Source organism: Ammodytes marinus (genome assembly GCF_949987685.1).
Source record: "Ammodytes marinus genome assembly, chromosome: 2".
Classification (NCBI taxonomy): Eukaryota; Metazoa; Chordata; class Actinopteri; order Uranoscopiformes; family Ammodytidae; genus Ammodytes; species Ammodytes marinus.
Window position 1 is genome coordinate 12670043 of NC_137231.1, and position 15223 is coordinate 12685265.

A 15223-nucleotide genomic window follows, 5' to 3' on the forward strand; every position below is an offset into this window, starting at 1 on the left:
GAAATATTGGGGCGAAATTACTTGTTAGCTGTGTAGAAGTCATCTAGGTAAAGGTTGTAATTTTTTTTTTTTAAGATTATTTTTTGGCATTTTCAAGCTTTATTAGATAGTACAAAGTTGAAATGGGGAGACAGAGAGAGAGGGGGGATGACCTGCAGTAAAGGTCCACGGGTCGGATTCGAACCCGCGACCACTGCAACGAAGGCCGGAGCCAATATGGTACGCGCTCTATCCGCTACGCCACCGGAGTGCCCCAGAGGTTGTAATTCTTGCTTCATATCTTGATACATGGCTCAGTAAATACTAAGCTTTTGACTGTGTGTGTGCAGATGCCTGTGTATGAGTGTGAAACAACGCATTCAGAGGGTGTCATATCTACCTCTCTGTGATCCGAGCTGCCATGACACCTTTTTAAAAAAGGATTTTCTCAGTGTTTGATTTATGACCTCGCTCTTGGTGTCACTCTGAAGGTAATTTACATGCTATGAATGGATATGATATGCACACACTGTCTCTATAAGCACCACATCCTGCCAAATGCTGGAACAGAAGCAATGCTCTTGAAAGAGGATCATCAGTTATGCTTTTGAGTGCTTGTGTGGGGAAGCATCTCACATTGTGTGTGTGTGTGCGTGTGTGTCTGTCTGTCTGTGTGTGTGTGTGTGTGTGTGTGTGTGTGTGTGTGTGTGTGTGTGTGTGTGTGTGTGTGTGTGTACACACATGAATAAGTGTCTCTGGTTGTGTTTCCAAGAATTATTGAGATTGTCCAGATTGCGACTGTGTACTTAATGTAAGTCTAAACAAATGAGCGAGTTTGTGAAATATACTTAGCAGCCACACATGGCCAGTTTGTCTTGACTTAACACTACTTAGGTGTACCTCAGTAGAAACTCTGCTAATGCAGGGCAATAAGAAATAAGCACCCCCTTTCCCCCAATACACTCTTATACATGCATGCAAATATTATACACTGACACGCACTAATACATCGATAGACGGACACTAAGAAACACACACACACACACACACTTGGGCGTGCCTCCTTTGCCCCACTTCATGTTGTTCGATGTTGGTGTCTGCCGTAGGGCTTTGTAATCCTGAGGGGCTGTGGATCCCAAATCCCGCGCGGCCCACCATTGATTTATGTCATTGTGTGCATTTTCAGCCTCTTCAAAGGTCACCTTGTGTGTCTCCTTTGCTCTGCATTCATCTGCTGTTGCTGTTCTTGTGCATTAGCTGCATTAGTTTCCCCATCAATCTTTAAACTCTTGCCCAAAACATGCTCAGCCTCCCGTATTCTCTTTAACAAGCCTATCAACTGAGGCGAGAAAAAGCATTTCACTGTGTGGTTTGTAAGGACAGTTGCACACAATGGTCTAAACTTGTGTGTCATTTTGATGCAGCGCTGTGGAAAATTGAAGCCAAAGAGAACAGAAAAAGGCTCACATGTTGACTTATTGTCAAATTGCCAGTGAAAGCCGTCACTCAGCTGAGCTACAGGCTATGCTTATTCAGGCAGACAAAACACAACCGCTGCCGGAAAGAAAAAGTAGAATGTGAATTTAGACAGCAGTGAACATTTGTCAAGGTTGATAAATACATAACACAGTTACTGCAACAACATCAGGTATTGTCGACGGTCCCCATGTCTGCACAAGGTTATGTTTTGTCATATTTCTGGGTCTGTTTCTAATCTCCTTCTTTACTCATGTCCTTCCTGCACAGAGTCTCTGGAGCCCACCTATCAGCAGCTGCAAAAGATGAAGCTGGACAAGAGTCCCTTTGTGGTGGTGTCTGTGATTGGCCAGGAGCTGCTGACAGCGAGCCACCACACTGCCTCTGTTGTGGTGCTGGAAGCCGCTTTGAAGATCGGCACATGCAGCCTCAAGCTCCGCGGCTCCGTCTTCTCGGCCCTCAGCAGCGCCCACTGGTCCCTGGGCAACACCGAGAAGAGCACTGGCTACATGCAGCAGGACCTGGAGGTGGCCAAGACCTTAGGTAAGAGGCCTCAACTGGGCAAGGAGGAAGCAGAGTGGGCTTTCAACTAATGCCCATTCATGTTCTCCAGAGGAAAAATCCTACTGTCTTTGATGATCCTCTGACCAAATACCTGCAAACTGATAACATTCCCATCAGCTTCAGCTGAAGTCTGTGTGGCTTGCTAATTAGCAAATGTTAGCATGCTAACACACACACCAATCTGATTTTAAACATTGTACACATTATACCTTCTAATGATCATTATGTTTACATCATCACTGTGAAGATATTATTATTATTATTATGACTTTATTTGAACAGGGACAATGTACAAAAGAAACATTAACCTTGTTTGGAACAAGAGGAGAGATGCATTGTACCAGGTTTTAGCAAACTGCTATTTTCCACCTGTAGTCCCTGGGCAGGTAATAAAAAGTACTAAACAAGACACAATAATATCTAGACATGGGATTAAACATTAAAAGGATAACAAGATACAATGATATAAATACATAGGATACAAAATAAAAATAAAAAAAGTTTATGAAAAGCACTACATTACTTAATTAATAAAAAAAATAAAAAATACCCCTATCCTACTAGCACTACAACATTCTATAGGTGTGTGCAGGTCTGCTGCGTGAGCAACCAAACCTTTGTCAGACGGGAGAAAGCCCGGAAATCACCATTGGTTATAAGATCTGTTGGGAGACTGTTCCATTGTTTAATGCCTACAGCGGAGAAGGACGACTTTCCAAATGTAGTTCTGCGTTGTGGGATTCTGCATTCTCCCCTAATTGTTGACCTGGTTGCTCGTGCTGACATTTCTGAGCCCAGTGTCACAAAGTTCCTTAAGGGAGGGGGTGCAGCATTGTGTATGATTTTGAAAATTAAGCGCACATTAGCATACACAATGCGATTTTCAAAATTAAGCAGATTGTGTTTATCCAAGATTTTGCAGTGGTGATATTGACGAGTTTTTTTATCATGAATTTTAAGAGCATTTTTATATAATGATTCAAGTGGTCTCAAGGTTGTTTTACCTGCTTGAGACCAACTTGTCATACAGTAAGAAAAATGGGAAAGCATCATAGCATTCAGATAGGTGTTATTACCATGCTGATGTTAGCATGTAGCTCAAAACACCACTGCACTTTGCATTGGTGTAGCCAAACAGAGCAGCTAGCATGGCCGTACACTCTTAGTCTTGATCATGAAAGTGTAATATCAGTAGGGGAGAACGGGGTAAGTAGGCACACTTTTTACTCTAGTGAGAATTGCTTATCACCTAAACATCTTTCAATAGTCATTCCTACATTAAATTGAAGCTTAAGGTGTTGGCTTGAAATGTGTACCCCTCACTTTTTCTATCTTATTGTAATAAAGAACAAATTAATCATCAAAGACACCCTTACACATTGTGACAACCAACCCCATCAAGGGGTCGGTTGTCAAACACTATGGGGTTATTTGTCACAATGTTATCTTAATGGGAATAATCTTAAAAAGAAGGCAAGAAAGTAGAACTAAATTTGAAAGTTTAATTGCATTGTCAAGTTGACAAATAGGCCTACATAACTTACTGTAGCCTTGGCAGCGGGTCTAGTTTGGGATGCACTGGGTTGTTTTGATTTTGTTGCCCTTTTTTCTTTTGCATGCTAGCTGCCTTTTCCTGCTCTATTCTTTCCTTCTCTGGGGTGTCAGTGAGGATACAGCTTGACAATTTATTTCGTTATTGGGTTCCTTTTCTGGCTGCAGCCTTGTGATAACATGTGACAACCAACCCCCCAAAAAATGTGACGACCAACCCCAACTTGAATTTCTTGCTAGCATCAAGGCCAACAACCATCTGACAACTAATTAGCTTGCTAACCACAATCTAAACTATAGTTTACCCTTCACACTTTGTATGGGTAACAAGTGTTTTGTTATAAACCCATTGTGTAAAAGCCTAGAAGAAAAATACTGAGGAGCTAAATATTTTCAATTTGACATGAAAAACACAAACAGTCGTCTGACCTCAAATTCAGCAGTCTAACTCCAAGGAAGACTATGTAGGTGACCTCTGATCCCAATTCTGGATATTTACATACCAAAATTTCACAGACAGCGCCTTCTGGTTCCGAGATATAACGATTGTGACAACCAACCCGTGTGACAAATTACCCCGTTCTCCCCTACATGTTTTACATGTTATTCTAGCCTTGAAGTGGAGGGGTTAAAGAAAACAATAAGCATTTGTTTACCTAGGACAGACTTTTTGTCTATTTGTGTATTTCCCTATTTTAGCATCTTGTTCCAATTAAATAAAATTAAAAATTACTCTGCGGGAAACATTGACCTACTTCTTTGCTCAAAAATAGATGTTACTTCCTGTGAGTGTGGATAATCGGTCTGGGAGTTATATATATATAAAGAAGAGGTGAGAAGGTCTGAGGAAAAGACAGTAAGATGAAGAAAAAACTTAAGATGGTAAAATAGGGGGGTGAAAAAATTCAAACGGAGAGTAGCACAGACTGGCTCCACTCTTTTCACCCCTACACAGTTTGACACATGACTGGGCAGAGCAGCTGGAGATAAGGAGCTGTGGTTCTCAGGTGTTGCATAGAGACTGGCCGCTTTGCTTTGGCCCTGTCTGTGAGGGCCTCTCTGTCAGGCAGGAATAATAAGGCTTTCCCCTCTCAACCTCTGGAGCATTGAGATCAACACGACCAGCTGTCAGGGAAGCCGCTCTACTGTGGAGAACTTATAGCAACCACTTTCCCTTTTAAGGGTGCAGCAGGCATGTCAGTGGCATAGATGTGGTTCATCACATCACTGTTCAACAGTGACGGTGGTATGATGCGGAATAAACACCAGTTGCTTTGTAATAACATCGGCTTTACTGTGCTTTACTTTTAATTTCTTTTCTTTTCTCTTCTCTTCTCATTTATTTATTTTTTTTTTCTGTTCAGGTGACCAAACGGGTGAATGCCGCGCTCATGGGAATCTGGGCTCGGCATTCTTCTCCAAGGGAAACTACCGCGAAGCGCTCACCAACCATCGCAACCAGCTGGTGCTGGCCATGAAGCTGAAGGACAGAGAGGTAAGAAGCACACACTCTCTCTGAGGCTTTGAAAGTAGTTACAGCTGTGAGAAAATGGAAGGAGTGGCATAGCTGTCATTGCCGAGGACAATAAATGGAGGTTAAAAACTTCTTATTTTTTTCTACTTTTCTACATGTTGAAGATTGGGGTTGTGCTGTGCCCAGCATTCCCCCTGTTCTGGCTGTTTTAGAGGGTATATGAGGGAGGAGTCTGAAGGACACAGAAGAGATGCGCCTGCTCTTTGTCTATTTAAAAACACGAGTGTCAAGTTGGTGCAGAGAACGGATGAAGGTGATGGGGGATGAGAGAGAGAGAGAGAGAGTAAGGCAGTCGAAGGGAAGGCCAAGAGTAGGATAGTCTCAGCAGCTGGTTCACCTTATGATCAATGCAAACGTCCTATGCCGATACTGATGCAGATGTTTACCTGGTCAGGGATCCCCGGTAAGCCTGGGGCTTTGTAACATTCATTTTAGAATGCAATTTGCAGAGATTAGGTTGTATGAATATGGGGCAGTGAGAGAGGGAAGAAGAGCAGCAGAGAAAGAAGAATATATGAGAGAGGTGGAGGGAAATATGTTTAGAGGACTGATCCACTGTTTGGTGCCCTCTTTCTCTCCTCACTCTGTCTCTCAAACTTCTCTCTCTCTCTCTCTCTCTCTCTCTCCCGGACCCTCCACAGTCATTGTTTGGGGGTGACAGGTGCTTGTTCCAAACACAATTCCCGTCACGCGAGGGAGAAGAATGGTCTCCGTTTCCCCTTCATTCCTTATCCTTCCCCAGCAGGCCCCGGCAGGACCCGCTTGTTTGTGTTCCCTGATATCAGGAGACATTTAAACAGTCCAGTCAAACGCAGCACAATGCACCAGGATGAAACTTACAGTTGAAGAATGAGGCCAGGGGTTCCTATTGACATCTCTGCCTCACACCGTTTGAGGATGTATGCTTGGGCAAAAGTATGATTATGAGTCTACAGACAACCAGTGCCAAAATAACCTCTGTCATGTAATGAGGTTAGAGAGAGAGAGAGAGAGATGGGTGAGAGACATAGTGAACACATGCCAGGTCCTCGGGGTGCACTCTGAGGGTTTGACTGCTCTGCACATGTAGCCCGTAATTGGCCGGCTAAATGTCCGATTATATGTTTTAAGAGTGTATATACAGTATACCGACCATTATATCCAGTGAACAGACTAGTATGAGTCTGCTCCTGGTGTTATTTATAAAGACCAAGCATTACAATGTCACACTATCAGTGTCAAGCTGCTGTAACTCCCAGTGCACCACATGTTCAGCCACTGAGGCCTGTGCTGCTCACATGTTGCTTCTTTAGGGGAATCCAATACCCAAACTATACACCCCCAATGCTTACTAACAAATCACTTGGAACACTCATGAATGCTACAGTAACCTGGAGGTCATTGAACTCACCACTGATAAGTTGCATCATAATAAAGAACGTCCCGATTGGCCCTACATGGCCCACCATCCTGCCCCCTCTTGTTCCTCTGAAGGCCCCTTAATCAGAGTCATATGTGTGTCACACCACCTGGTCTCCCTCAGAACACAGTGGAGCCTGGTGGATAGCTCATTACGGCCGGCCCTGTTGTTTTTGTTTCTGATGTGGACGTTTTATCTGGCCTTTTTCTGAAGCTGAGGTCACTTCCTAGAGGCCGGGGGCAGGATGTTGTTTCTGACTGGGTTTCCAGCAAGCGGCCTAACAGTGTAGGCGTGCGGATAAAAAAGACAAGAGCCTTGGAGTGAATATGTGGCATCGATTCCAATCCTCAGTGATAGAGAGAGAGAGGAATATGTGCCATATGTGAATTCAAACAGCTTTAATTAAGAGTGTGTCGCAGACTCTCAGTCACAGGGAATTTCCTGGAGAATTTAATGAAATCATATAGAGTGAAATGTTTGATGTGATAAAAGGACCTGGTGGAGCATGTGGCTTTGATATCATGTGGGATGTGGGTTTATGATTCTGTTGAGCTTCAGTTTTTGATTGTGTGGCTAAAAAGGCTTGAACGATGATAAGAGACACATTTAAATGCACTCTGTGAACTTGTTACAGTTAGCGTGTGTGTGTATGTGTTTGTGTTTGACCAACGTTAGTCAGCCAGGCAATGTACAGTATTTGTTGGCTTGGCTTGAGTTCTCTTGCAACTCTTATGTTGGTCGTTTTGGCCATCATTCCTTTGGTTATAATTATATAAGTATAAGTATATAAGTAAGTTAATTGCTGACATATGGGAATGCAGTGATATCCCTTTGTGGGAATTAGGTCTTATTCGACCAGGAAAATACCCTTAACTGTCCGTTGCATACATCCATCACAATTTACAGACTTCCTGGTTCAATTTATACCATAGCTGTGTGTCGCAGAAAAATTATTATTATTTTATTTTTATTTTTATTTATTTTTTGGGGGGGCGGGTACTAGCATTTTCTAGTGTACTCACTTTCAGGTTTTGCCTCCATATACTGTATATTGGTTTAGAAAAACTAAATAAACCTGTTGGCTTGTTGATAATCTGTCTGATCATTTGAATGCTTCTGTTTCTTGCCATGTTGCACTGAGTTTTAGCAGTTTGCCATGTTCCCAACATCAGCAATTACAATGATGAGTACAATGATGAGTACAATGTTATCACAACGGATAAAAATGATAGTCAAAACCTCAGTTCACAGAGTTGTATTAAACTGTGCATTTAATTAATTATCACTTAATTCCCTAAAGGTAGCAATAACCTATGCTCTTTGACACTGGGCAACATTTACCTTCTGTGTATGTCAGCTTAAACTTATCCAGATACCACAGCTAATACTCATGACATGCAACTTAAACAATTCAGCTTCTATTCTCCACTACAGGGTGAACCGTGGCCTGTGTGTGTGATGAGACAAAAAACAGACACTCAACATGAGTGTTTTCTATAAATCAAGAGGCAGTACAGTACCTGGGTCCTGTTATATCAGTAAAGGAGCCATGCACTTGATCGCTTTTCATCTTCTCATAACCAGGGAAGAAAATCTCTGTTGTGGCTCTTTACGGCACAACCCAGTGAAAAAAGGCAAGCCTGTTCTTGGCGGCCTGCCCTTGGCCGACCAGCAGACGCTGTGAAACTAATAAATCGTCCTGAATCTTACCAGGATACTCATCTATAAAGGATGAGACCTGAAAAAAGAGAAGAAAACAAAACAGAAAAAAGGCAGATCTAGGGAAAGGCTCAAAGAGTGAGTGCTCTGTCATCCGCGACTTACACTTGGAGCTGCGGTCCAAACTGGTGAGGTCATAGGCTAGCATGAAGTTAGTGTTTTTCTTTAGCTCGCTGCCATTTGGAAATATCCTTAGCAGATTCTCAGCTGTCATATATACTGTCTACTGCAGATAGAAACATAAACACACTCCCTAGACTTTCTAGCTGTGTGCCTGTCTTTTTCCAACTTTTGTTTTTGTCCCAGTTTCCACACCTGGCGTTATCTAAGGGCTGCCAGTAACCATCTTTAACAAAGGCCGTCTCTGTCATTGTGAAACAAAGCTGCTAAACTAGGTCTTTCCTCTCCAAACTCCCTTCCCCGTCCCCTCTGTTTGTCTGTGACGTCTTCATCTTAAATAGTAGGTTGAACTAGAAGGAGGTAACCCCTAATTTGGGGTGAAAGTATTTAGGAGAAACTGAGGCGGGCTGGCAGTGGTGCACTCTGTAATTATGTCTTGTGTGATGTTGAAAAGAGTCACCGCTGCTGACTCCCCCAACCCCAAGTCCAAATGGAAATCACGATCAGGGAAAAGTAAAAAGAATACAAACAATGTATTTTTTTTCTTTCCATACGGCACTACTCTGTCTCCCACTGCAATCCCTCTTCAAACTCTCTCGCTCCGTCTGCCCAGAGGAATTTACTCAAACTTTACCCCTATCGGAAAGTGACACAATCCATTTCATCATTGTTGTTTATTTTGCTGCTAGTTTGGAGGCTGTATGGATCGTGCTGGGCCCCCCTAGCAGTTATAATGAGGCGGAGGGCTGATAGTTGAGCCTATAAATAAGGGGGTGAGGAGGAGGACTAAGTGTGGGTGTTCCTCTTGTCAGGGTTAGGGGTTTGTCATTGTTTGTCAGCACTCTTAGTAGAGAAGGGGATCATTAAGGAGTCATTAGGGTATGGACGTGTGCCTCCACCGCCTTTCTCGGGGGGGCCCACCACGGTAATGGAGGATGGCAGAGGAGAGAACTTGGCACCCCTGTCTCTTTTCTTTAGCCTCCATTGCTTTGCTGATTAAGAAGGAGGAATTGACGGTGATTAGAGGGGGGCAAATAGCTGCAATGCTGCACGGTCGGCGGCAGGAAGAGAAGAGATGGGTGTCTGACCAAATAAAAGACAACACTTGTCTCGCTCACTGTGCACACTTCATAGGGCAAAGTATTGTCTGTGAGTGCACTCAGCTGTTGATATTACTTTTCCAGTAAAAGCGCTAGGAGCAGTACTACCACATCCAGTCGTATACCTGCTTCCTCCCCTCCTGTTGTGCTGGACTGAGGCACAGACTAGGCATGGTGCAGTGCCTCTAACAGCTAGTCCAGCCCACTGTGCCTTAATGACACACAGGCTCTCCTCGGCCCAGTGGTTTAGAACTGCTCTACAGCAGCTCGCTTAGCCATGAATCATGAGAGATGGACGGCAGGCTTCAGCCAATGGGCCATGACCACAACTGGGGAACAAGGATTTGTGTGTGTGTGTGTGTGTGTGTGTGTGTGTGTGTGTGTGTGTGTGTGTGTGTGTGTGTGTGTGTGTGTGTGTGTGTGTGTGTGTGTTAATGGGTGCACACACAACTTTGCTTCTTTGTTCCAATGTCATGTGAATGTGTCATGTCCCGTTTGTGTGCACGTTTGTCTTGGAACACTGCCGTGTGTGTTTTTGCAAATAAATATCAAACACATTTCTCAGAAGAATTTTTAAATGTCTTTTGTGTTTTGCAATTTCAGATGGTTTTCCACCTGAAAGGTTAGTTTGAACTGCCCATGAGATGTATTGCTCTAGATTGGATTGGTGCAGCACATAAACACCATTTTTACAAATCAGCAGGTATACTGGTGATTTGTATACTGGTGTGTGTGTGTGTGTGTGTGTGTGTGTGTGTGTGTGTGTGTGTGTGTGTGTGTGTGTGTGTGTGTGTGTGTGTGTGTGTGTGTGTGTGTGTGTGTGTGTGTGTGTGTGTGTGTGTGTGTGTGTGTGTGTGTGTGTGTGTGTGTGTGTGTGTGTGTGTGTGTGTGTGTGTGTGTGTGTGTGTGTGCATGAGAAAGCATATGTGTGAATGTCCAGCCGACGCCTGTGGCTATGATTTGTGCTTGTATGGGTTGCGGTGTAATGGTGTATGCACTTACCATGCCCTGCGACATACCATTGACCCAGAACATGGAGCTCTGTGTGCTATGTGCACAACGAAGGCTTAATAAACATGTATTTTATCCCTATGTGTGTGTATACTCACTGTACACATGTATGCAAACGTGTGTGTGTGTGTGTGTGTGTGCGTGCGTGCGTGCGTGCTGTGCATTTGCTGCATTGGAGGTGACGCAGCTTTGTGTCCCCCCCTGTAGAGCATTTTGAAAGCTGTCAGGGAGATGAATGACTACCGTTATATCGACTACTGCTCTCTGCCTCTCTGCTGCCTCCTTCCTCGCTATACCTCCTCAGTGGCCCATGCTCCATTTCTCCTTTCCTTCGCCCTTTCACTTCCCCTCCCCTTGCTTTCTTCTTTTTTCTTCCGTGTCAACTGTTCTTCACACCTCCTCTTGCCCTCTCTTCATCCAGTCTTTCACCTTTCTACCCCTGTCGGTCTCATCTTTTCTCCATTCGACAGCATCTCAGACCATGTCACTATATAGTATGTGGGAGAGAAAGAGTAGACAGCATGCACTCACTGTTAAATGATTCCTTGCCATCAGGGGCTTGGATTTTTTAAATTGGCACTACAAAGCTGAGTGCTATATATGGACTTCTACATTCACTGATTAAAGCGTCAATACACAGGCGTCACAAGCCCCGCTGCTAATGCTACTCCAACACTACTTTAATCTAAACACTGCGGCGTCTTTTTAGATTGAACGGCTCACAGTTGGGAAGTCGAGTTATTTGTCTTGAATATTACACCCTGTCTGTCTTTTTCTCCCTTGCTGTTTCAATCAAGGGCAATACAGAGGGACAGATTACATCCCAAATAAACAGTGACACGGCCACAGGAGACTCCTTCACTTTCTGATCCGCTGTTGTGTTGCACTGTATGATTATAGATGACAACCACCGACACACAGATAGCACTCATCAGAGGGAGGAGGGAATTCAACGGGCTCCTTGGGGTTTCCACTCAACCACAGGGCATGTGGTATTGCCATAGTGATTTTAATCATTAGGAAAATCAAACGTCCGATCATTAATCTTGCCAGAGGGATTTTTTATGTCATACAGCGAGCGGGATGAAGACGGAATATGCCAAGTCATCTCCTCCGATAATGGCTGGCGATAAGGGATGGAGCCCGATTAAAGGCGTCAGCCGGCGAAACGTTAGTTCACGTAGCTTTGATTGAAACAAATTGCATGTCAGGGTAGCCAACTGAAACACTCCCACCTCTTTTTCTTTTCTTCCCAGTGTTTTGAGTGGTCCTATTATAGTTCTCACTTTCAGGAGAGTCTGCAAGTGGCCCAAAGAGACTGGCTAATTATGTTGGCTTTCAGCCTGCGTGATTAATTCAGTATCTGATCTCATCAGAGCAATCCTTATTACAGAGTGGGTGAGTCATTCTCATGTACATTTTGATCCCTGCCACCGGGGGCTATCAAGGTGTTATTCACCGGTGACCAAAAACACATTACAGTCCAGACACAGTGTTTGACCTCCCGGCTCCCCCACTCCCTCCTCTCTCTCTCCCCTCCGGCCTCAGTCCAGTCCAGCCCTCATCCAGGCTGGCCAAAGAGCCATTTAAAGCTCTGGAACTGCATCCCCTTCTCCAGCCCGATCGATAGTGGAGCTGTCAGCATGACGAATGGAGGCTTTAGGAAGTCCATTTTAATGAAGGAGAAGGAGCGAGGGAAAGAGAGGTACTTGGGGGGAAAAGGAGTGGGAGTCGAGGGGCTGAGCCTCTGAAGGTTGTTATGAGGGGAAGGAAGGAAAAGGGAGAGAGAGAAAAGGAAAGCGAGAGGCACTGAAGGAATGCGTCTTGTATGTGTTTATTGAACGTGTGTGTGTGTAGAATTATGTGTGTACTATGTAACGCTGTCTCCAGTGACAAGGGCTGGGGAGGGGTGGACGGGGTTGATTTAGCTACAGTAAGACCTATTTCTAGCTCAGCAGTGTGAAATGGCTCCTTAGCCACACTGACTTGTAAAGCACAACCCAGCACAGAAACCTACATTAGTGGACTGAGGGGATTTCATCTGGCCGGCACACCAACACCACATCAAGTCCTCTGGCTCGTGAATCATGTCAGTCGCTCTGTGGTGAAAAGATATTGTTGTGACAGGGGAGACCTACAAATCCAAGGCAACTCCCTCCACAACTGCCCTCCACCGACACACTGGCTCACATCAAAAGATTTGTGTGTGTTTGCGTTGAGAAGATTTCCTTCTGGAGCGGACAACTGACTTGGGAGTTGTGTTGATGTTGTATTTGGTTTGGTTTCAGCCTGTTTAATAGGCACTGTAAACTGAAACCTTTTGCCTCGCATCAATATGCAGAATAGGCTGCATGCTAATTGGTGATTAGGAACTGAGGCCAGAGGTTAGGAGCAGCCAATGATGTAGAGACCAACAATCTCCTATGGGCAATGGCCCATCCCAACCCTGTTTTAAGTCATTGGAGCAATTACTTGGCCTGATTAGTCAGTGTGTGACTGTGGAAATGATTGTTGATTTATGCCTATAGCCAGATACCTCTTATGTTCAGCCAAGGCTCTACCCATAGAAAACCCTGATAAACCAACTGACGCACATGGAAGAAGAAACTGGTCCAGGGACCTCAAACAAAACACTGTATAAAGAAAAGTGTTGTTGAAGACTTCTTCAGTCTTCACTGTCGTCGTACTGCTGTCCTAGTTGCTGTTAGCTATACCTTAAAGAAATGTATGGATATGCTTTATTTCAAGTTGGCAATACATTATTGGATAGGCGCACTGTGTATCATTCCTAAAATAATCTTAGGATGTATATGTGCAGTGAGTTGTCTTTGTATCCTGACTACTGTTATGAATACAATAGATACTTACCTTTAAAAGCACTCAACATAAGGTCAAAGAAAGAAGCTCCTGTACATTCATTCTCATGTAGGATCATATGTTGTGCTCCCTCCCCTTTCTCCTGTCCCTGCATTGTGAAGAAATGTCCCTCCTCCACCTGTTGCACTCTCTCAGATCTTTGAAAGAGTGAAGTCAAGGATAGGGAGCAGTCCTCACCACTGGCCCATCTGTTAAATAGAGCTGAGCTTGTCCTTAGAGATAAGGTGAAATTCAGATGGTGTGTGTGTTGGAGTTTCTAACCAGTCTGCGTGTGTGTTTTTGGGGGGAATGGTTTGTGTATTACGAGGGGAACAAGGGGTCTCCCAGGGAGAGAGAGGTCAGCGCAGAGACAAGCGTTTGATGTTTGCATTATATATAGCTGCAGCACACACCGGCTTGTAGGAGACAGCATTTTTGCAGAGTGAGGAAATGGTCTTCTGCAAGACTCCCTGACATGCCGCCAAAGACGAAGATTATAGCTCCTCAGTTTGGCTGGGCTCAAGCCTCCTAACAACTGTTATACACAGATACTTGCTCTCTTTTCTCTTTCACTGTCTCTCTCGGTCTCTCTCTCTCTCTCCACTCTCATCTTTAGTGTTTGTCCCCCCGAGTTACAGCAGTGTCAGCATTCTTGTCCCTGTGGCAGAGTATCCAGACCATCCCCTGCTCTCTCTTGGACAGGAGCCCTGCGTCTGCATGAGGAGGTGGAATGTGTCTTTGTGGAAAGCGCTCAGAGAGAAAGCAATAAAATAGAGAGAAAATACGAGGCCCCAAGTGAGTGAAATGAAAGCACTCCATCTTAGGAAGGGACGGCGGCCTACGGGTTTCTGCTTATACTTGACCTTGCAACGCACACAGTATGGTCTCTAAATAACGGTCGGGACAGGCCTCAGCTGGCTACCCATCAACCTCTGAAAAAAAGAAAGAAAAAAAAAACTCTTCAAAGTGCCGTCTTAAAAAGAGAACGGGACCAAGTGGAATCAAGGTTGTAAAATATTTAGTGGCGGGCCCAGAGGGGATGGACTGCTCTGCTATTTTACTGTAGCCGGAATCAATTTTAAGAAGTTAGTAGCTGACGCCGGTGCTGTCAGCAGACTTAATTGCAGCCATTGGCTTTTGGCTTGGGGCAAGGTGTGGCAGTGGCAGGTTGGAGGGGAGGGTTTTTTATAAGGTGTCAAATGCAAACACACATATACACACATATGATAAGTGCTGTTAAGTGACCAGGGTGAAGGACCTGGGTTTTTATTTCATGATAAATAGAAATGCTGTGAAATGACTGAATTGTTAATCATGAGCTTGTAATAATGAGCTAACCAACCCAAAATCATGTTTACTTTCCTTGAGTCCTGATACCTGACAAATGACCTTGTCTTTTCAGCTTTAATGCAAGTGGAAAAAGAGTATACTATAATTATTTTCTTTTTACTTGACCACTATGCAGAGGAGATGGTGCTGCTTTTTTCCATGACTGGTGGCTACAGTCTTTATTTTCCTGTCTTGGACAGTAGGATGACACTGTGAGTAATGATTTTAGTGAATAAATAAAAATCTAAAAATAGGTAGCAAAATATAATATTTAAAAAAAGTGATATTTTCCTAATTCAGTGCCCTTGCCAAACTGGCCATAGTTAGTTCTTACAGTGTTATCAGGCTGTCTTGTACAGTAGGGTTAGGGTTAGTGTGTATTGTGTGTATTTCATTTTGTGATTGTGGTGTGTGTGTGTGTGTGTGTGTGCGTGTGCGTGTGTGTGTGTGTGTGTATGTGTGGGTGTCTGTGTGTGTAGGTGTCTGTTTAATGAGTTGGGCATCTGAATATGTGCATGGGCACGTTTTTGACTTCATCGCTATTCAGAGAGGCTTAGCGTGATTAGAGCAGTGTGATCCTCTGAA

General features: G+C 44.1%; 1 protein-coding gene across 2 annotated transcripts in view; it reads left to right on the plus strand.

Moving 5' to 3' along the window:
- The window catches only part of LOC307266598 (tetratricopeptide repeat protein 28-like), a 177174-nt gene that overhangs the window by 111232 nt on the left and 50719 nt on the right, over window positions 1-15223 (plus strand). For both annotated transcript variants that reach the window (XM_080048654.1, XM_080048655.1), the window contains 2 exons: window positions 1726-1998; window positions 4935-5065. In XM_080048654.1, the coding sequence (XP_079904780.1) occupies window positions 1726-1998; window positions 4935-5065 (404 nt within the window). The remainder of the gene's footprint in view (window positions 1-1725; window positions 1999-4934; window positions 5066-15223) is intronic.